The following is a 22,659-nucleotide window of genomic DNA, read 5'->3' as shown; positions in this document are numbered from 1 at the left end:
AATTACCGTTACAGTCTACCAAACGTGCCCTAAGTGTATCCATGCATATGCATGGGGTTACAAGCTAGTTAGCTTAAATGGTAAAATCTCTAATGATAGAATAATAGATATAGATATATATATATATATATATATATATATATATATATATATATATATAAAACAGAAACCTCTGAAATTCTCACAATTTTCCACGTCAGCATAATATTTAAATAAAATTATCATTTTATTTAAATAAAATTATTTTTATTTAGTCCAAATTTAACAAAAGTGAAATTCTATATCTCTAGCAAGTCTAACTTAAATTCAAATTTATCATTATCATTCTGAAACTCTCACAATTTTCCACGTCAGCATAATATTTAAATAAAATTATTTTTGTTTAGTTCAAATTTAACAAAAGTGAAACTCTATCTCTTTAGAAAGTCCAACTTAAACTCAAATTCATCATTATCATTTTTTTAAAACAAAATTATTTTTGTTTAATCCAAATTTAATAAGGAGTGAAATTCTATCTTTCTAATAAGTTCAACTTAAACTCAAATTCAAACGTTGATAATATATATAAAACCGAAGCAAAAGACAGAGACTAACTTAAAAAAAAAAATGCAAGCAATCTAATTCAACTTTCTTCTTTGATTAATAAATTTTATGTAGAATTTTTTTATATTGTTATTATTATTAAAATTTCAATTCAAAATATGTGGATATTTGTTCATATCTAAGATTTTTTTTTTCTATTTTATTATTTTGTTATGTTTAGAATTGATTTTCTTTTGATTATTTTGATTAATCTCCATATTTATATTGACATTGTTTTCGTGAGTTTGGTTTTTGAGTTAAAATTTCTACTAATTTTTTTTTTTATTGTACATGGCAGATAAATCATCTCTAGTTTTTGGAGAAAAATCAAAGCTGCAACCTATGTTTTTCAGCCTAGGGAATGATAACTTTTTATTTGGTATGTTATATGTAAATTTGTTGAATTTAGTTTGGTTTTAAATACTTTTTATTTAGGTTCATATGACTTTTTGTTTTCCTATTAAAAGCTATGATTTTTGGTTGATTAATTATTTGTTTGAATTCAACATAAAAGATAATAGAATTAGGTATTATAATTTTAACATTGTTCCATGTTTTGAATTGACTATATTGTTATTATTATAAGAAAGTCATATTGCTACTCAAATTTGAAATTTGGTGTGTCTTTCTCATATCATGGTCTTTGTTTATATATTTGCAGTTTATATTAGTTTTGAGTGTATGTGTGTGTATATAACTATTGAGAGTTTTTGCTTTATTAATTTAAGAATTGTAAATTACTATGTAGGTTTCGGTAACTATGCACTTGCAACTCAATATTGTTCAATGTTAGATAACACTTTTAAATTATGAAAAAGTATAGAAGTTAAATACTTCTTCATTTAACAAAAAATACTATCTAGCAAAACGTCTATTTACTCATTGTTGGAATTTTTTTTTTCAAAATCAATAATTTTTCCGTGCATCTCACGGGTTAGCGACTAATTATTAGTATTATGCAAACTTTATTTATCATTTCCTTGAGTTCATAAAAAAATAAAATAAAATAAAAGTCTGCTTAATTGTGTTGTTTAAACAACAACTTTCGTTGTTTAAACAAAATATTTTTTCACTAAACTGTTGTTTAAACAAAATATTTTTTCACTCAGAACGTATTTCACAGCACTTAAACACCGTTCATTGAACAACGTCGCCGACGGTCCTAAAATTGTATCATTCCTCTGATCCATTACTATTACAGGATAGGACCAATAATGCAGTGTAAAAACATCAAAAGTCAAGTATATATAAAAGAGAAAAAAATGAAAAAAACCAAACTACTACTACTACTAGTAATACATAAAGAACAAGATAAGAAAGCAGGGATCAACGGCCTGAACAAACTTGGTCCTCGTATGGCTTACTGCGCGCCAACTCAGTCTCTCTTCAACCTCAAGCTCCCACACTCACACCGATCAAAGCCATCACAGGCTCTAATTTCTTACACTAATCTAAGAACACTTACACACCCATCTTCTTCAACAAATATCACTCGTTTCAAGGCCAGTTTTTCCATATTTCCAAAACTTCCTGTGCTCTCTGGTCGTAGACGCAAATTCAATGTGAGAACCCAAAATCCAATAACCCCATTTACTATCTTTTGCTTCTATGTTTTCTTGGGTGATAGTTTCTGTGTTTTTGTGTGTAGGTTGGAGTTCAGAAAGAGTATGCTTCTGGGGAAGAGAACGAGTCGCTTGTACCTGACGCAACGTCTGAGGAGAATTTTTCTTGGTACTCTGTGATATTGCCGTGAGTTTCAAACACTTCTTCTTCACTTCTATATTGCTTTTTGTGTTTTTTGCTAAAGGGTATTCCTTTTTTTTTTAATTTAAATTTGGTGGGTATTGAAAATGTAAATTATTGGTTTAAATCTTGCATTGCATGTGATAGGGGTAGCATTTGTTTGTCATACTGTGTAGTGCAAGCTGGTTTTCAGGATGTAATTATGTGAACTTTGGACTATGCCTTGATCAAAATAGATAGCATTTTTTGGAAGTGCTTTCTCTCATTTTTGCTAGGGAAGCAAGCTGACTAGTTCTAAAATGCTAGCTAATTATGCAAAATTCATGATGATGAGATTTTTCTCTTTGTTGTTCCGAAATTGAAGGGAGTAGGATAAAATTGAGGAGAAATTATTGCTAAATTTTTTGTGTTTCTCTAAATAGAATAACAAATTGTTGCCTCAAACTTAACTTTATTCATGCAATTTTAGGTTTCTGTTCCCAGCCTTGGGAGGCTTGTTATTCGGGTTTGACATTGGTGCCACTTCTAGTGCTACCCTTTCATTGCAGGTGCAACTTTTTTTTGTTGACTTAATTCTTATTGATTTGGTTTTGTTGTTTTGACTTTTGATAATGACCGATTCATTATGGCATCATGAACTTCCGTATAGGCTTATAGTAAGTAATACATTTACTTTTATTATGTTGATGATTTCACAGTCACCTGAGCTTAGTGGAACAACTTGGTTCAACCTTTCAGCCATTCAGCTTGGACTTGTGGTATGGTTTGAGCGTTATTGTTACAATACTTCTACCATTGTTCTGGAAACTTGCAGTCCTATTTCTGCCAACAATCTTATGTAATGTACCACTCCATTCTTTTTATATTGACTTGAATACAGGTTAGTGGTTCCCTTTATGGAGCTCTTCTTGGTTCCATTCTCGTCTACCCAATTACAGATTTCCTTGGTATCTCCTTTACTTATTTACTTTATCCTAAGGTTTGGAGCTTCTTTATGAATCTTTCTTATCCAATACTTTGGACTTGCTCACAAAGGGAGGCGGCGAGAACTAATCATAGCAGCCATGCTATATGTGCTTGGTGGACTGACCACTGCAAATGCTCCAGGCCTCGGAGTCCTTTTAGTTGGACGGCTGCTCTATGGCCTGGGTATTGGTTTGGTGGGCTTCTTTGAAATTTCCCTTCTGCTTTATGTACATTAGTTGATATAATATCATATAATTACTCATATGCTAGCCATCTCACAAGTGAATGGGTTTGATAGGCCATGCATGGAGCTCCTCTTTACATTGCAGAAACTTGCCCATCTCAGATTCGTGGAACTCTAGTATCTTTAAAGGAGCTCTTCATAGTTCTGGGGATTCTGGTATTGTATATTCGTTTATGATTCTCTATGTTCATTTCATTCCCTTTCCTTTCTGAAATGAGATGAGCCAGAAAATGAACTTCTCTGCAGTTGGGTTATTTTGTTGGAAGCTTTCAAATTGATGTAGTTGGAGGGTGGCGTTATATGTTTGGAGTCAGTGCACCAGTAGCTTTACTTATGGGACTAGGCATGTGGAGTCTTCCACCATCTCCACGCTGGTTACTTCTTAGGGCCGTACAAGGTAAAGGGTCTTTACAAGACTACAAAGAGAAAGCCGTTCTTGCGCTGAGCAGATTAAGAGGCCGGCATCCTAGTGATAAATTGTCTGAGAGGCAAATAGAAGACACTATTGTCTCTTTGAAAACTGCCTACGCAGATCAGGAATCAGGGGGGAGTATTTTGGAGGTATTTCAAGGCCCAAGTTTGAAAGCATTCATAATAGGTGGAGGTTTGGTCCTTTTCCAACAGGTATTATTTCTCCCTCTGTGCTGTATTTGCTATTAAAAATTAATTCTTATACTTTTTTTTTATGATAAAAAACATATAATGGAGAATGTGGAGTTATTCTTGTTTGTAAGGCAATTTACCACTTGACTGTTACAGATAACTGGGCAACCAAGTGTTCTGTATTATGCTGGTCCAATCCTTCAGGTATTTGATGATTAAGGCCAATTAATTTCTTTTGTGAAATGCTATTCATTAAAGTCAGTTTCTGTAACCATTTGATATTCCTTACAATTCTGATATTCAAGACTGCTGGATTCTCTGCGGCCTCTGATGCTACCCGAGTTTCAGTTGTAATTGGTGTGTTCAAGGTATGTTTGATAATCTTCTTATGAAATCTTTGAATTTAGGACGAAGCTTCTCCCTTCCTTTTGCTCCACTTTGTAAATCTAATAATGAATAATTTCTGATTGTTCCTCCTTCAGTTACTGATGACATGGATAGCTATCTTAAAAGTAGATGATCTTGGGAGAAGACCCCTGCTAATTGGAGGTGTCAGCGGAATTGTAAACATCATATGACTATCCATCTAGTTCATATTATTCATCTGTAATGTTCATTAATAAAAAAATATGCTGGGAGATTAACTATGCTTTTCTCTGAGTTTCTACAGGCTATTTCTTTAATTCTCCTTTCTGCTTATTACAAATTTCTGGGAGGGTTCCCTCTTGTTGCTGTTGCTGCCCTACTTCTGTATGTTGGTTGCTACCAGGTAATGCTTTGGTCTTTTGGAGATTTGGAATTTTCTACACAATTTCTTTCAATTATAAATATGAGGAACACTAAGAAAAAGAAAAATAAAATGAAGGAGAAAGAATTTAAATCTAAATGACATGTTTTCTTCTTACAAGATCAAAGTGAATGCTAATTCATTAACAGATTTCTGCTCTTTGAATGGTCTTTCAGATATCATTTGGGCCAATCAGCTGGCTTATGGTGTCAGAGATATTCCCACTTCGCACAAGAGGGAGAGGGATTAGTCTTGCAGTTCTTACTAACTTTGGTTCTAATGCTATTGTAACCTTTGCATTCTCACCATTGAAGGTACTGATATGACATTTATCAATCCAATACTTTGGAAGCTGGTTTTCTTATTGCTCACCATTTTCATCTTCCTGTGATTGATTATGGGGCAATCTGCTTATATTGCAGGAATGGCTAGGAGCGGAAAACCTTTTCCTTCTTTTTGGGGCTATTGCTTTGTTGTCACTATTGTTTGTCATACTTGTTGTCCCAGAAACAAAAGGTTTGAGCTTGGAAGAGATTGAATCCAAAGTTTTGAAGTGAAACCTCGTACCTGATCGAATAACTAGCTGAGCTTCAAATACACCAAGAATTTTGGTTATTCTGTGAAATTGTACCTAGCATGGCTTGGAAGGTCATATGTTTGAACTAAATTGAGTAATCTGTCTTACCATTACATAACAACAACCTTCATTATTGTACATTAATGCAGCTAAAGATATTGTGACTATAAGTAAAGACTAAGGGCTTTTCAGCTAAAACACTAATTAGCTGGTCTTATAGGGGTCCTCAATCAGAAGAAGTGTAAAACAAAGTGCATATTACTAACCAATATGTGGTTCCAGACCACCTTGCACAGATTAATTGGGCTTTTTGTACCGCTTACTGATGGCATTGAATCATTGACGTTTCCATTTATTTATTATACTCCCTGCAATCTGAAACTGGACTAGAATCTTGGTGGGAGCAAATGAGAGCTTAAATTGTGATACCCCTGAATATATGAATTGAATGGGCAGATTGGATAAGTGTGTTCTGTGAGCATGTGCTGAGTCTCACGTCGGTGTTTACTAGGTCAAATTGGATAATATAAGTGATCAGGCGGCACTCCTATTGTAGTTAACTAAAAATATCAGATACTCACTTGAATAGTCAAATATATGTTGCCCAATGCATATGCTGAAGATAGCAAAAACTGACAATGATGGCTTACGTGATCTGCTCCAATCCTGTGGTCAATGCTATCTGCTTTGGGAGATGAATTATCCAGACTTTGTTGTGCCGTCTGTGGACCATTCACTTCATCAAACCATTTTAAATGATTAAATTTACCTCAACCTTTCATTTAAAATTTAACTTTACCTTCCATTTTCTAAAAGCTAAATTTTTTAGAAAATAAGTAATTTAACACTTAACACCATATCAATTTTAAACGATTAAATTTACCATTAACTTCTATTTTCCAATAACTTAAATTTGTTGGAGAATCAATAATTTAACGCTTACACCATATCAATCATGTAAAGTTCTAGTGATGACTGATGATCATGTGAAGACTAAAGATTCAACAGGTAAATTGATGAGAAAGTTTAGATAGTGTTTTTTTGTATTAATTGTTCAGTCACCTCACACTTATCATTCTTCTCTGAACTGACTTCAATTATTTTTGATAAATGACTTCTTCTATTATTTTAAAAATACAGTATTTTAAGTGAAAGAGAAAATCTCAAACCCAATCCTCAACAGTCACTATAGTATTATCTCCAAAAAAAAAAAAAAAACAGTCACTATAGTAGTTTGAGAAATTGGAATATCCTGCTTTGTCCCCAAGCAACCATCTGTTGCCTTACAGGGCGCCACGTGTCCCTCAGCCAATCTCCAATTTGTGGCCGTTAAGAATTCATTATCTAAAACTAAAATACAGCTTGTCCAATATCTTTTAAACACGCAAAAGCACTTCAAATTCAATCACCAACTACCTAATACTGTGCTCCAAGGCAGTTTAACTTCCTTCATCACAACCACCACCAATCCATGGCTGCCACGGTTTCAACAGTTCCAACTGTTAACAGAACTCCGGTACTATGTTTTCCCGCCATTCTTACACTTCGTTTTCTTTTTGGATATTACTATGAGCTTTTGCTTTCTTTGCCTTTATCAAACCAAGTTTATTGTAGGAGGTTCCAAATGGGTCCTCGGGTTTATTGGCTTAGATTTGTGAAAAGAAATTGGTCTCATATTTATTGTGGATGGGTTTTTCAATTATATTGGGTCATATGCACCTTTTTGTTACTTGATATCTCACACCTTGGTCTGTTTGAGTGTGAATTAGAATAAAAAGCATGAAACCAAATTATTATACAAGTCCTTATATTATTTGTGATCCGTTATCTCATTTGTGATACTGAAGCCTTATTATTCTACTATACTTCATAGAAATTAACAAAGAAAGGACAAAAGAAAAACTGGTGGACTATATGAAAATTTGATTCCTTGTGGATGAATTTGAATCCCTGACTATGTTGAAAATCAAGTGTTTTTGGGGGTCCTAAAAGAGATTATATTTGATGCAGTTGAGCTTGAAAAGCTCTAGTTCTGGAGGTTTGTTACCAAGCTCAGCCTTCCTAGGCAGCAGTTTGAAGAAGGTGAGCTCAAGATGCACCTGCCCGAAGTTTGTATCTGGAAACTTTAAGGTTGTTGCTGAAACCAGTGAAGAGAAGCAGACCGACAAGGACAAGTGGAAAGGCCTTGCCTTCGACACTTCTGATGACCAGCAAGACATCACCAGAGGAAAAGGAATGGTTGATACCCTTTTCCAAGCTCCCACGGGGAGTGGAACTCACCATGCTATTATGACCTCATACGATTACATTAGTACTGGACTTAGGCAGTAAGCAATAAATATAAAGACTCTCTTATTCTTTATGGGTGGCATCATGCTTTATTATTTTGATATACGTGACTTTCATTCATCATAGAGTTGTGAATTGTCTTTCAGATACAACTTGGATAACAGTATGGATGGTTTCTACATAGCTCCAGCTTTCATGGACAAACTTGTGGTTCATATCACCAAAAACTTCATGTCCCTGCCTAACATCAAGGTTGGTGACTCAATTCTCTTAAAAAATATAAAGTTTGTTTGTATTGGTTCTGAAACTGATAGCTTGGACGATCATCTTGAATTTTAATCAGGTTCCTCTCATTCTGGGTGTTTGGGGAGGCAAAGGTCAAGGTAAATCTTTCCAGTGTGAGCTTGTCTTTGCCAAGATGGGAATTAGGTGAGTTTTTACAACTCGGATTGTTTTTTAAATCCATTGTTCTTCCTATACTTTCAATAAGGATAAGTTTTCTTCCTTGCATTCTGATTGCTTGGTGATGAAATTTCAGCCCCATCATGATGAGTGCTGGGGAACTGGAAAGTGGGAATGCAGGAGAGCCGGCAAAATTAATCAGGCAAAGGTATCGTGAGGCAGCAGACATCATTAGGAAAGGAAAAATGTGCTGCCTCTTTATCAATGATCTTGATGCGGGTGCAGGTAGAATGGGTGGAACTACCCAATACACTGTGAACAATCAGATGGTGAATGCTACCCTTATGAACATTGCCGATAACCCAACAAATGTCCAGCTTCCGGGCATGTACAACAAGGAGGACAATCCCCGTGTCCCCATCATAGTCACTGGCAATGACTTCTCCACATTGTATGCTCCTCTCATTCGTGATGGTCGTATGGAGAAATTCTACTGGGCTCCCACCCGGGATGACCGGATTGGTGTTTGCCTTGGTATCTTCAGGACTGACAATATTGCCGAGGAGGATGTCGTCAAGATTGTTGATACATTCCCTGGCCAATCTATTGGTAAGTAGAGTAAGATGAAGTTAGTAATTTAAAATTTCTCAACAGTGGTAATTGATAAGAGTTTTCAATAATTAATTAGTACATGTCATAATGTGTCAACAAGATAGACTAATGAAGAAGTTGTTTATAATCTGGTCATTCATGAAGAACTCAAGAAGGAATGCATGTTGGAGAAAATGAAACCACTCCATAATGAAAAATTTGTCATTATTTGGGGCTTGACCTTTCATGTTTTTGCAACCAATTTACAACTTACTAGTGACTATAAAGTTTAGCTTTAAGAAATAGAGATCATTATATATGGTGCTGCCATCCTGCAGACTTCTTTGGTGCCCTAAGAGCTCGAGTTTACGACGATGAAGTAAGGAAGTGGATATCGGGGATTGGAGTACAGGGCATTGGAAAGAATCTTGTGAACTCAAAGGATGGTCCCCCAACCTTTGAGCAGCCAAAAATGACTATTGAAAAGCTCCTAGAGTATGGTAACATGCTTGTCCAGGAACAGGAGAATGTGAAGAGAGTTCAATTGGCTGACCAGTACTTGAGTGAAGCAGCTCTTGGAGATGCAAACAAAGATTCCATCAATAGAGGAACTTTCTATGGTTAGCACCCCTGATCCTGGAGGCTCTTATGGGTGGTTGGATATGTTTTGAGTTATAATCTATATTCAAATAAGATGAGTCTGTTTAAGCCTTCATTAATTATTAAAATGCAGGCCAGGCAGCCCAACAAGTTCATGTGCCTGTCCCTGAAGGTTGCACTGATCCGTCTGCATCAAACTTTGACCCAACTGCTAGGAGCGATAATGGTAGCTGCCAGTATTGAGTTTAAGCCATTTACAGCCTTCTAGATACGAGGCTATTTAAATTCTGTTTGAGAGTGCGTGGACTTACTGATATCTAGGATTGCTGACTTTTCTCAATACTGAGAGGCATTCCTGGTTTCTTTGTAATGTATACTTTTACCATATTTAGTGCTTTTTTTACACGCATCTTTGATTTCTTGCAGTAAGGTAGAAATTTTGAAATATGGTAGCCCTGATCTGCAAAATTCCTCTTTCTAATAGGTTTTTCAGTTTTGTGTTATCAACTAAATACATGCATTTGCAGGCAGTGTGCTTGCAGGTGCGTGCGCACACACAGAGGTCATACCTGTTTGACAAGGATATGTCTTTAAAGAAAGTCTCATAGATGCTTGAAAATGTAAGAGAAATGATCCTCAAGGTGTGCCATAGTAATCTATAAGTTCACGTTGGTTCTTATTAAGTAGTTTTTTTTTTTTTTTCAGAGAAAAAATGATAATATTTTTTCAGTACAATTCCTTTCTAAGCCCTTACGCAACTGCAATTTATCATAAACCATACAAGCTGCTACATTGTGACAGCAAACCAATACTCTTTTATACATACTGATTACTGGCAGTGGGTTTTCAGTATTCTAAAATTCGAAAAGCCACCTGATCTGTTTTCTGCAATACACTACATAAATTGATCTGTAAAGCTTGTAACATCTGAGTTAATCTTGTTGTACTACTTAGAGCTTAAGTAGACTACTACCTAATAACAGTTTCTATAGGGATGACCAAGGAATTGAAATTTAACCAGATGCTTCAGTATTTGTAGATGTACCAAAACAAGCACTGTCATTTATAGGAAAGATAAAAACATGTATAAGTATAAACCCTAAGCAAACATTTAGCCTAAAAGCTTGTATAAACCCTAGCTAAGTCATAAGAGAGAATGCAGTGAGATGAGTTCTTCACAATTACCTTGCCCCTCTTGGATTTTCTTTCTGAACAAGCAAAATAACCTTTTGGAGGGAGAGGGATCCGAATATGTATATATATAAGGAAGCTTTTTTTTCCTTCTTATGTTGGTTTGCGACTTTGCATGCTAGTAGTAGTAATAGTGCTAATTATAGTTGCACGCAATGAGTTATACATTGTTGTACACACTTTGGCTAAAATCATGATTTGGTTGTGTTTTCAAAACACGATGTCAATTATAATTGTGAAATTGTGTTTTGAAAATATGATTTCACAAATTATAAAACACGATTTCAACTGTGTAAATATCATCACTCTAGTGTCTAGTAATAATATTGTTTTATGACCTTTTATAAAATAAAAAAAAGTAATAGTATAATGGACACTTTTTGGCACAATAATTATGGCAATGTAGTGACATAATGTGTTTCTTTATTTTTTAATTTAAATTTTTAAGGATAAAAGTTTAGAGAACGGGATATTATTATTTGGCTTAACAAAATAAAAAAAAAACAAGTAGGATATTACAAAATTTAGAAACATCACATGTTTTTAACTTCTGCTTTAATATACCATATTAGTCTATTAGATAGTCTTTTTTTGGGGGGAAAACTATTAGATATTCTTAATGCTAAAGAATGGCATCAATTATTTATTATTATATTATTTCATAGATACGATAAAATTTCAATTTATGATTACTTTATATTATTAGTTTAAAACACTAATCAGTTTTTGATGTAAGCATGATTCAAACCCCAAGAATGGCATCAACTTAACTTGTGGGCAAATCTCAATCTTTGCCAATAAGTTGAAACTTGGAATAATGTTCAATAATAAAATTGAAAACAATAAAGACTTCAAAAAAAAAACGCACGCACACAATTTACGTTTATAGGATATGCATAATGGCCAAGTGTGGAGAGACTATATAACTGCCTAAAACATTGATGCCAGGCAGCAATAGAATGCCGTCAATTAATACCATCAATGTAATTTAAAAGAACCAATTAAGTGGTTAATAGCCTTGTAACTTAACTAGTTGACATATCTAGTGCTTTAAGAATCATTTTCATCTTTGACCACAATGACATCCACAAAGCAAGTTCATGTTTCTACAAAATCGTATCATTTATATGCAACATTCATCTTCACTTTGAAGAAACAACCGATTGCGTTTACTTTGGACCATCCACAGATCACTCCCTATCTTCTCTCCTCTGTCAATCTGCAAACCTATCATTAGCTTGATTTCTTTTTTATTATTTTTACAGCGATGTTGACCAAAGCTTTGAGGCTATATTATCAGTTTTCAGGCACTGAGAGTTTACTAGATCAGTAATGCTTTCCCAAATGTCTACATGCCAGCTTCTGACAACAGCCTTAAAAAAGGACCTAAGAAGAAAATGTAAGCACCAGACTTTGATCAATTACATGTAAGTACACAAAAATAAAAATTAAACAAACTTTCTGAAATACTAAAAGTAAAGAATTTTACCATTTAACTATTGCATCTAAACTATCTACTCCAAGATCCAGTTTGAGAAAAGCCAAGATATCCACTACAGACTGAAGCTGACTCCTGATTTTTATACATAGTCATCATCACTTTCCTCATCATAATTAGAAGCTGACTCATCGCCCCTTGGTTCCATTAGTGCATTCATGTCAAATGATGGCTCAATTTCCATCTCCTCCATGTCATTAGTATCATAGCTCAACCGCTCCTCAAACTTGTTATCAGAGCAATTAAGAAGCCATGCAAGAGAACATTTTAAGCCCTTCTTTGCAACCATCCTATGTCTCGGTTTAATGGTAGGCTCCAGACCATAAGTAAAGAATGCAGGAAAAATAACCAAGTCATCCAAAGGCCCTTTCATCTCCATTTGGAAGTAGTCAAAGTTAAGTTTCATAATGTTGAGATTCAAAGCAAGCAATTGGGGACACCCCACAACCATCTTCCTCACTTGTTGCAAGGAGAATCCACAGTTCTTTAGAAAATCCACATGCTTTATCACAGGTGTTTTACTGAGGCTAATAACCTGTGGCATCTTCTCAACAACTTTGCTGAAATCCTCGGGACCAATATCAATAATTGAATTAAGCAAACTCTGTTGACTGAGAAGCTTTGGCTTCAAGTCAAGTCCTATAATCTCAGGATACTGTGCTACTACAGAAGGAAGCAATGTTTTTCTAACACTAAACTCCAAAAGAAATTCAACATTAGGTTTTACTCTCTCCTCCAAGCCAAAGCCCAGGATGTGAGGCCGCTTCTCCATCAGTCTAGCCACAGCCAATTTTGGAATGCCCAAACTCTCCAGGTACTCCACAAAAGGTTTGATCACCCTACCTACTCGCATACCTAAAATCTCAGGGTATCTAGTTAAAACCCCTCCAATTTCTCTTCTTGCCACCCCAATTCCAACCAAATATGCCACCGATGTGCTCATGGTCCCCTCAAGCTTGAATCCCAGCACTTCTGCATATCTCTCAAGAACCTGAGAAATATTGTTGGGCTTGATATCCATCCCTTGAAGATACTTGACCACTGGAGCAAGGTCAACAACAACACTAGAATGGAGAACTTGAGGATATCTTCTCAAGAACTCAGTGAAAGTGGATTTCCTAACTCCCAATTTTCCTAGATAATCGAGAACAGGAATCATATTTTTCTTTACACTACAGCCAAGAACAAGTGGATAATTGTTAATGTCTTCAATTGCAAGCCCTAATGTGTGAAGAAAATCCACACGCTCCCTCATAACCTCAGCTGTCACAGGGATCTCCAAACCATCAAGCTCAGCAGGAATGATTCCAATTCCCCGCAAGAACTCATAAACCATGGCACGATTTGTTGCTTTCTCATTCTTCATTTCCAATAAACTAGGACGACTATATAGGGATGAGGAACCTCCTTGTTTCCAACCCAAACAAGCAGCATTTGGCTTGGACATTGATGAACCCACAGAACCTGATGCAAATGTTTTATCAGAAACAGAGTTTGACATTTTGTAATCAACCCTATTCTTCTCTCATGGTCACCCTGTACCTTAAGAATTGATAAGGAAGTCAACTTCGGTTTAAGGATAGTAAGAACGGGTAACTCCCAATGTACAAGCAAAAAACCAGGTTTTGTAATGCCAGCATAGCTTCTGATTGTCATATTTCAAAAGTATGTAGTTATCTGAAAAGAGACAATACATAAATCAAAGATTAAAGCTTATGCTCTTCAAACACTAGATAAGTTATATTAACAAACAAAGTTGCTATGATCAGTCAAACCACCAAAAAAGAAATAGCAAGGAAATAAAATCTTGCAGTATGAAGGTACAAATAGTATTAGGTAGTTGTGTAAAATGCCCAGTCTGCTAATTTCCTAAACAATGAACTCCTCTAAATAAACAATAAAGCTCAAAACCACTTTCTATTACAAGGTCCATTCTCTGAATCATTAGACCAAAAAATCTATCTGGCTTAGCTCCTCACCCAGTTGAACTTCCAGAAGACAAAACCTAATCACGTGTGACTAAGGCTTCATGCTTCCTTTTTTCAATGGTGTGTGAGTCTTATATCAACAACCTCACCCTCCACTGCTCTAACAAGGGGAGGAGGTGCTACTTGACTTGAAGCTCGATGGCACTCTTCCTTAATTGTTGATTTCTAAAATGTAATTGAAGCCAAGCACACAATAACCAAAAGGTCTAAACCAAAATCAATTTGGTTAGCGATCCATAGATTTTTTTATCTGATGCACTGAAATGAAGAACCCCACCTGCCCCCCCTCCTCTTCTTCTTCTTTTCCAGGCAAAAGTAATATGACAGTAAAAAGACAAGAAATGGAAAACCCAATCAACAAAGACAAATATTTGCACTGTGCTCAATTCAGTGGAGCCTTTTCTCTAAGCTCCTCAACACATACATTTCCTCAGCAACCAAACAAAAGCACTGCTTCTCAATTGTAACCCCATTTTCTTTCTTTTTTAAGCTAAGATATTAAAATTACAAGTAGTTATATAAATCAAAACTTTCATTTCATAACATGAATTTGATATATACCAGGTACACAATCAACCTAAAATAGTTCACAGACCTTTACAAAAAATAGAAAAATTAAACCTCTAAAGTGACAATGTATGAAAAAACATTGATGAGAAAACTTTCAACAGCAGCTAAGGTTACATTTTTTGAAAATTCACTGCCTGTTCACAATCACATGATTTAATTAAGGGCTTTTATGCATTCTAAATTCACCTATATTATGTTAAACAGAATAACAATTAACAACCCATATATTTGAAAAGGCACCAATAAGGTTTGCACTCATAAATGGATGCAACAAGCTTTAAATAGTTTGAAATATTGTTTCCAAAGTTAATAATTAGGGAGGGCTAATGGCATGTATTGAATGCATATTTTACATGTCATGTACATGTCTGCTTTAAAACAAATATCACTATCTTAGGATATTTAGTGCTTACAAGTTGGTCTTTCATAAAGCACCTTCTATGAAAGAGTCAGCATCTAATTAAAGAAACAAAACATGCAAAAATTCCCTCCACTTTGAAACGGCAAGATACAAATTCCTTCCAAGCTTGTATTTCAAATTTAAATTCTATACACTTATCAAAAAAAAAAAAAAAAAAATCTATATAATTATTATACCAATTTACTGAATCCAGTTAATTACCACTTAGAAGTTAGTCATAGTCCTTCAAAACAGAATTAGCTGCAGCAGCATGATATGGAAGTAGAAACATAATCATTCTAGCCATCTTATCATTCCACTCTCTGGTTAATGTAGCATCCTTTGAAACATGCAAATCTGGACATTAAATATTTCAAATTAAATTATGAGTAAAAGAGAAAATTTTTTGTATACCAATCGACAAGAACCTATTCAAGACCCAAGAAAGCATTTCAACGAACAGAATGTAGGCAACAACAAGAATCCACAATAACATACAGCTGGGATTATACATAGCTCAAAAGCAAAAGCAACACTCAATAACCAGGCAAACTACGAATACCCATTTGAGAAAAGTTGGTAAAAATGCAAGTAATGTTCAAAATTTTACAAAGCAAAAGCGATGAGTGAGAGATAGTGAAAAAAGTTAAGCAAAGAAAAAGACTGACCTGTGAGTGCTTGGAACAGAGAGAGAGAGGGGGCCAAGAAAGGTGAAGATGACGCAGAGGAAGCTACAATCTCAAGCTCTGATTAACATGTTACACTTACACATAGTAAAGAACTAAGAAGGCACTGTGAGTAGAGGAAATGACAAGTGAGATTTGGGGGGGGGGGGGGGGGGGAGCCGTAAGTTAGGCATTGTTTGAAACTTTAAAATAACAACTCGAGTTTTTGAAACTCGAGATTCACATAATAAATCGAGTCTCAAAAACTCGCTTTATACTCGCTTTGGGCTTGCTGAGGTGGGCAAAATGCCACCTGGATCTCGAGTTTCTAAAACTCGTTTTACTTCCGATAAAACTCGAGTTTTACTATATCTTATTTTAAATTATGTTTTTATACGCATGGAACTCGAGTCTTAGAGACTCGAGTTTTATGATAGTAACTCGAGTCTTATAGACTCGATTTCCTCTGAGTATGTTTATTTAAAACTCAGCCCGTGGCATTAACTCTCACAGAAACTCACACCCTCAGTAACACACAGAGAAAACCTAAAACAGAGCTCTCAGCCTCACTAACTCTCACTCACTCACCCTCACTAACTCTCACTCACCCATAACTCTCTCACACCATAACTCTCTCACACCACTCACTCTCACAAAACCACATTGTCCACTTTCACTGCTCTTCCCTCTCAGCAAATTCATATCTAAGGTAAGGGTTTGCATAATTTGGTTGTCATTGTAATTGGGTATGTTGTCTATGGGTGTGGGTTAAAGAGTTTTACCATTTATTTTGTAGATAGTTAACATAACTTAGTTAATTTATCAATATTGTGAATTATAGAACTTTGTTTTGTTAATGTTAATTTTTTGAGTTTTTATTTGTATAGTTTTTGTTATCAAAATTTTATTCATCATTTCTAGGTTTTTATTTTTATCATGATCTTACAAATTTCTTTGACTTTATTTATCATTGGTTATGAAATGGGTAGTGAATGAATGTAATGAATGGGAATGGGTATGTAATTATCAAAATTTTATTCATCATTTCTAGGCTTTTATTTTTATCATGATCTTTCAAGTTTTTTTGACTTTATTTATCATTGGTTTGGGTATGAAATGGGTAGTGAATGAATGTAGTGAATGGGTATGTAATCATGCTCCTCTACCCACCTAGTTCTTTCAGAACCCTTTTAGGCATTATAGGTCACCACACAATGGAGTAATAGATAATTCTGTCTCTCCATCCACTAGGATTAGAAGGTTTACGTCTTGGCCTTTAGATATTAATGGGCACTCTATAACCTAGCTTGAATATGTTCATTGGTAAGATTGCATTACTTTTTTCCCTCACTTTACGACTATGTGATTTAACTAATATAGGACTTGACTTGAACAGGTTCACAATGCCTGATATTGTTATAATCATATACCATGGTGGTCCGCTTAAGAATCCCAATGCGAACAAGGGATTGCCATTTGAGGGGCCGGGTATGAAAACCTATTATGCCGAAGTTGATCGTAGGTTGAAAACCCTTGATAAATTGAAGATATTTGTCATGGAAGAGTTGTGTAAGAATCCTGATGCGTACAACATGCAAATTACTTATCGTATGCCAAATGAAATCATGAAGCACCGGATTAATTACAAGTATATGCTGATAGAAAAAGACAAACATGTGAAGATCATGTTTGACAAGATGGAGAGTATAGCTGAAGTAAGTAACATTGAGTTGTACATACAGTTGGAGCCGCGTGCAGTATGGCAAGAGGATATCCAACAAACAACCATAAGCTTACAAGTTGCAATTCCGGATGCTCAATATGAGTATTCTACACATGTAGAGGATGATGATGTTCATGCCGATGGAGATGATGATGATGATGATGACGACGACTATGTTGATGAGACTACTGCCGTTAACAATGATGATGACGACGACGACGACTATGTTGATGAGACTACTGTCGTTAACAATGATGATGACGATGATGATGACGATGATGATGAGGACTATGTTGATGAGAATCTTGCCATTAACGGTGAAGATTTTGCCGATAAAGATGACTATGAAGACATGATTGAGAGAGGGGACTTTCGGGACTTTGGGGACTTTGAGAGAGACATTGATGACGATGAGACATTGGACGGTGGTGAACCTGATGCAGACAATGTTATTAGTGTCCAAAACATTACAAACACAATCCCTGCCTACGCACCTCCTGCGTTGTCATTCTCTGCAAATACTTGGGAAAATATGGTTGATCCTTCGCATATTGAGATGCCATTTGTGTCTACTTGGAGAGAGGGGATGAATTTGTGCAAAGGGTTGACTTTTGCCAGTAAAGTGGAGGTGAAGTGCGTATTAACAATTTGTGCCCTCAAGGAAAACAAAAACTTTAAGATCACTAGGTCGACGAGGAAAAATTTTTGTGCGAAATGCGTGCATGAGTCATGCAAGTGGTATGTCTACGCAGTTATGAAGCCTGAGCTCCAAAATCTATGGATGGTCACCGTGTATGTGGGTCCTCACACGTGTATATCGACTGGGGTGCGAAATGATGGTAGAATGATGAGTTGTAATTTTATTGCAGCAGAAATCCATAACAAGTTACGTGAGGATCACACCACTCAAATTAAGCATCTCAGATCTCTGATAGAGGCGAAATATAATGGCCATAAGCCTTCTTACTACAAGGTATGGGATGCGAAACAAAAGGCGATTGCGCTTATGTTTGGAGATTGGGAAGAATCTTACCAAAGGCTGCAAAAGTTGCTAATGGCGTATATTGATCGAGGACCCGACTACCCGGTTTGCTATCGTGTCACACCCACCGAAGAAGATCACACCGTATTGTTGCATTATGTGTTTTGGTCTTTCGGTCCATGCATATCGGGATTCAAATACCGCAAGCCGGTTATCGGTATTGATGGGACCCATCTGTATGGTAAATATCGGGGAAAGTTGTTGGTCGCAATGGCAACCGATGCTAACAACAAGGTATTCCCTCTCGCCTTTCTGTTGTGGATTGTGAGTCGGGGTCCGGTTGGAGGTGGTTTTTACGATGCCTCGGAGAAACGATTGGCCACCCGATACCCGACGACGGCATTTGCATAATTTCTGACCGACATCTCGGTATCAAAAACGCCATTGCAAACTGGCCTAGAAGGGATGATGGAAAAGCAGGGGTATTTCATAGATATTGTCTTCGACATGTTGCTAGCAACTTCAATACCCATTTTCAGAACTCGACTCTAAAGTCAGCGGCGTTGAAAGCGGGATATGCTAGTCAGGTAGTTAAATTTGCTACCATAATGGACTCCATTAAGAAGGTGGAAATTGAGGCCATTAGGAAGAAGAAGAAGGTGACAGGGAGGGATGGTAAGGAAAAGAATCAAGATTATCTTCCATACACATACCTAATGAGCGAGGATGTGGACATGTGGACCCAGTCATACGATGGTGGGAGACATTTTGGAGCAATGACAACCAATATATCAGAGTGTTTCAATGGTGTGCTGAAAGGTGCACGGGGCCTTCCTATTGCCACGTTGGTTGAGTTCACTTGGAGCAAACTTGTTCAATATTTCCACGACCGGCACAAAGAATACCATTATGAGTTGTCAGAGGGTAAGAAATGGAGTGAATATGCCTTATCCACGTGGGATGGAAATAAGCGTAAATCTGAGAAACACTATCTCAAGCCATTTAGCAATGAAGAGCTGATATTTCAAGTAGTTACCCAACTCAACATGTGTAGCGCAGGAGGGGGAAACCACAGTTACGAATCTCGGTTACGGGAAAAAACATGCAGTTGTGGGAAATGGCAAAATATAGGGATCCCGTGTTCACATGCAATTAGAGTATGTGACTATTTACATATTGATTCGACCACGTATATTCACCCATGTTATGGTTTGAACCATGCCCTTAACACTTATGAGCATGCATTTGTGGTTCCTAAGTCACAGTCATTATGGAGGGATCCTATGTGGCCAAAGTGGTTGCCTAATCCGGCATTGTTGCGGGTCAAAGGTCGACCAGTGAAGTCACGAATAAGGAATGAGATGGATGGAGTGAGGAATAAGGATCAAGAACCGGGATGGCGGAGGGAGGACGCAGATTTGATAGAGAGTCAACCCAAGCAGACATGTGGACTGTGTCATGCTTCCGGGCATAACCGCAGAAAATGTCCGCAGTCCCGTGGTGCTTCCACAAGTGGCCATGTTCCACACTAGGTAGGTTGGCAAAAAGTTATGCATCGGTTAAATAATTGTTGTTCATTCGATGTTTACCTAATGTTTACCCAATGTACCTCTATGAAGATTGTGATTTGAGTAGTATGGTTAGAATTGCAAATTAAGCGTGGTTGGACATGTTTAGAATGGTGATACATTGAGAATGACTTTTGTTGTGATTTGAGTGCATTTACATTGTAAAACAATGCTTGAAACAGAGCATTTTCTGCTGGGAAAAAAAAATTTGCCCAGTGAAAATCGAGTTTTAGAGACTCGAGTTCCACTGGGCAAATTTTTTTGAAACAGGGCATGCCTCTCTGCCTCTCTGCCTGAAACAGAGCAGGTGGGGGAAAAAAATTTGCCCAGTGAAAGTCGAGTTTTAGAGTCTCGAGTTCCACTGGGCAAATTTTTTTGAAACAGGGCATGCCTCTCTGCCTGAAACAGAGCAGGTGGGGAAAAAAAATTTGCCCAGTGAAAGTCGAGTTTTAGAGTCTCGAGTTCCACTGGGCAAATTTTTTTGAAACAGGGCATGCCTCTTTGCCTCTCTGCCTGAAACAGAGCAGGTGGGGAAAAAAAATTTGCCCAGTAAAAATCGAGTTTTAGAGACTCGAGTTCCTTTGGTATCTCGATTCTTTAATACTCGAGTTATAGTGGAAAATAAAATCGGTCTAATTTGGTCTGATTTGGTCTATTTTGGTCTGATTTGGTCTGATTTGGTCTGATTTGGTTTGATTTGGTCTGATTTGGTCTGATTTGGTCTAATTTGGTCTCATTCGGTCTCATTTGGTCTAATTTGGTCTAATTTGGTCTCATTCGGTCTGATTTGGTCTTATTTGGTCTCATTCGGTCTGATTTGGTCTAATTTGGTCCATTCAGTCCACTTTGTTCCATTTTGGTCAGGAAGATCCATCTTTGTGTACTTACATATATAATTGGAGACAACAAGTTTAGGTTGAGAGCCCTTATTCAAAATCTAAATTTATTAAAACAAATTCTCGACACTCACGTCAATACACAGATCTGCATCATTTTGCAATGCACTGTTTTCAAGGATGCAGAAGACCCCTGAAAAGTTTATGATGCATTTAACACAACTCGGTATTGTCTTGTCAAGTTCATGTCAGATGAAACACAAGCATGCTAAATACTCTTCACATGAATACTGTTCAGCTGAATAGTCATAGCGACACTGCAACTACTGCCCAGAATAAGAGAATCTCACTATGACATTGGGAACATTTGAACAAAATATTCGTATCATGGTTTTCCAGCCTGTATTGACATGACAAGCCTGAATATGTTAAATTTTATTATTGAATACACAGTGGAATGAGGTTATAAATGTACCACAATTCTTTTCTTATTCCTACACCACTAACTTTGTAGGTTGAGTAAGCTATGAGTCGCAACGCCTCAACATCATCTCGTACACGTAGAAACAAGTTTCAATCTACTTCAACAAATGAATTATCACAAGTTCCAGCAGATCAACAACTACAAACATACACAGACCACTATGGAGGGAAATGGGTTGGAAAGAAGAGAGATTTCGTTAATATGCCAATATACACGTACGAGAGTCTTGGAAGCGTTGGCCACATCATGGTCGGCAAACCTACAAAACTAAGTACAGATACCACCGTAATTGAGTTCACCGTAGCAGAACCACCATGGTCAACCCTATACGAGAAGAGGTGTGAGTTGGAGGTGTATTGTCGATGGCACGGGTTACGAGTTCCTAAGGCACGCTCAGCCGAGTTACCTAGAGATGAGACTGCCAACATACTTGCTCGCCTTGAACAAGAGAACAATCAAATGCAAAGGCGGTTAGACCGTTTTCATGCAGTCCAAAAAGCTAGGAAGCATTTAAAGGGGAAGGCGCAAGAGCGAGCCATGAATTCTATTAATGAAATTACTGCGTTAGATGATGAAAGTGACATTTCAGACTTCTCAGATTCAAGCAATGATGACTTCCAAAAATTTCTACCTACGAACATTCAACGTTGTTGTTGATGTCTACACGTTTTGTGCAAACTGATCTGTTGTTGATCGTGAGGGCAAATGATCCTATTGTTCGTTGTTGTTATGTTATGAAAAGATGTACTTGTATTAGTGTTTGCAAGAATTATAAGTGCTTGGTGAAAATTATGGTCTAAACTCAATATTCCGTGAGTAAAACTCGCTTTTCTAAAGTAATACTGAATGTCATTATTTAAATTCTTTGACAAATTCTTTGAAATCAATTCGTCCATCTCCATTGTCATCAAAGACTCTGATCATCCTTTGGCATTCCACTTCCAAAGGTTCCATGAGCCCCATTGAACAGATCTAACATTTGAAACAACTAAACCACCGAGCTTTTTTTCTCAAATCAAATAATTTCCTACACGTCACGCCTTAACTCTCTGCTTTTGTTTCTTTTTTTTCTTTTTCTTTTTCTTGTAAATTTTAAATAAGATACAAATTTTAACCTTAGCATATCAATAAACTTCCCTATTTGAGAACAATTGATTTGAAATGACTGGTGGCAATATTTATCCCATATTTTAAATTCATGGTTGAAATCTTTTTAGATCCTTTATTTGAAAATCCACCGAAATTATTGATTAATTATCAATTTATCTCAATTTTGTCTTCCGCAAGATTGTGATTATTAACCACAAATTGGCAATGCACCAAATGATAAAGTAGAAAAAACATCTCCAAAAGAAAAACCATTGCAGGCC

General features: G+C 36.4%; 2 protein-coding genes and 1 pseudogene across 2 annotated transcripts; 2 read left to right on the top strand and 1 right to left on the bottom strand.

Moving 5' to 3' along the window:
* Window positions 1–1,861: 1,861 nt before the first annotated feature.
* Window positions 1,862–5,799, top strand: LOC142608266 (D-xylose-proton symporter-like 3, chloroplastic). Its single transcript, XM_075780011.1, has 14 exons — window positions 1,862–2,144; window positions 2,231–2,331; window positions 2,795–2,873; window positions 3,024–3,083; window positions 3,206–3,272; window positions 3,361–3,485; window positions 3,590–3,691; window positions 3,782–4,159; window positions 4,295–4,342; window positions 4,444–4,506; window positions 4,621–4,701; window positions 4,809–4,907; window positions 5,102–5,239; window positions 5,348–5,799. Exons 1-14 carry the CDS (start codon window positions 1,938–1,940, stop codon window positions 5,480–5,482), a joined length of 1,683 nt encoding a protein of 560 aa, XP_075636126.1. The 5' UTR covers window positions 1,862–1,937; the 3' UTR covers window positions 5,483–5,799.
* Window positions 5,800–6,859: 1,060 nt separating this feature from the next.
* Window positions 6,860–9,793, top strand: LOC142607379 (ribulose bisphosphate carboxylase/oxygenase activase, chloroplastic-like). Its single transcript, XM_075778837.1, has 7 exons — window positions 6,860–7,018; window positions 7,513–7,829; window positions 7,938–8,043; window positions 8,135–8,220; window positions 8,330–8,802; window positions 9,123–9,404; window positions 9,518–9,793. The coding sequence occupies exons 1-7, from the start codon at window positions 6,974–6,976 to the stop codon at window positions 9,625–9,627; spliced, it is 1,419 nt and encodes a 472-aa protein (XP_075634952.1). The 5' UTR covers window positions 6,860–6,973; the 3' UTR covers window positions 9,628–9,793.
* Window positions 9,794–11,817: 2,024 nt separating this feature from the next.
* LOC142607378 (transcription termination factor MTERF4, chloroplastic-like) lies at window positions 11,818–15,849 on the bottom strand (annotated as a pseudogene).
* Window positions 15,850–22,659: the final 6,810 nt, after the last annotated feature.

Source organism: Castanea sativa, chromosome 8 (assembly GCF_040712315.1).
Source record: "Castanea sativa cultivar Marrone di Chiusa Pesio chromosome 8, ASM4071231v1".
In the NCBI taxonomy this organism is placed as follows: Eukaryota; Viridiplantae; Streptophyta; class Magnoliopsida; order Fagales; family Fagaceae; genus Castanea; species Castanea sativa.
This window is presented reverse-complemented; position numbering and strand designations above follow the sequence as displayed.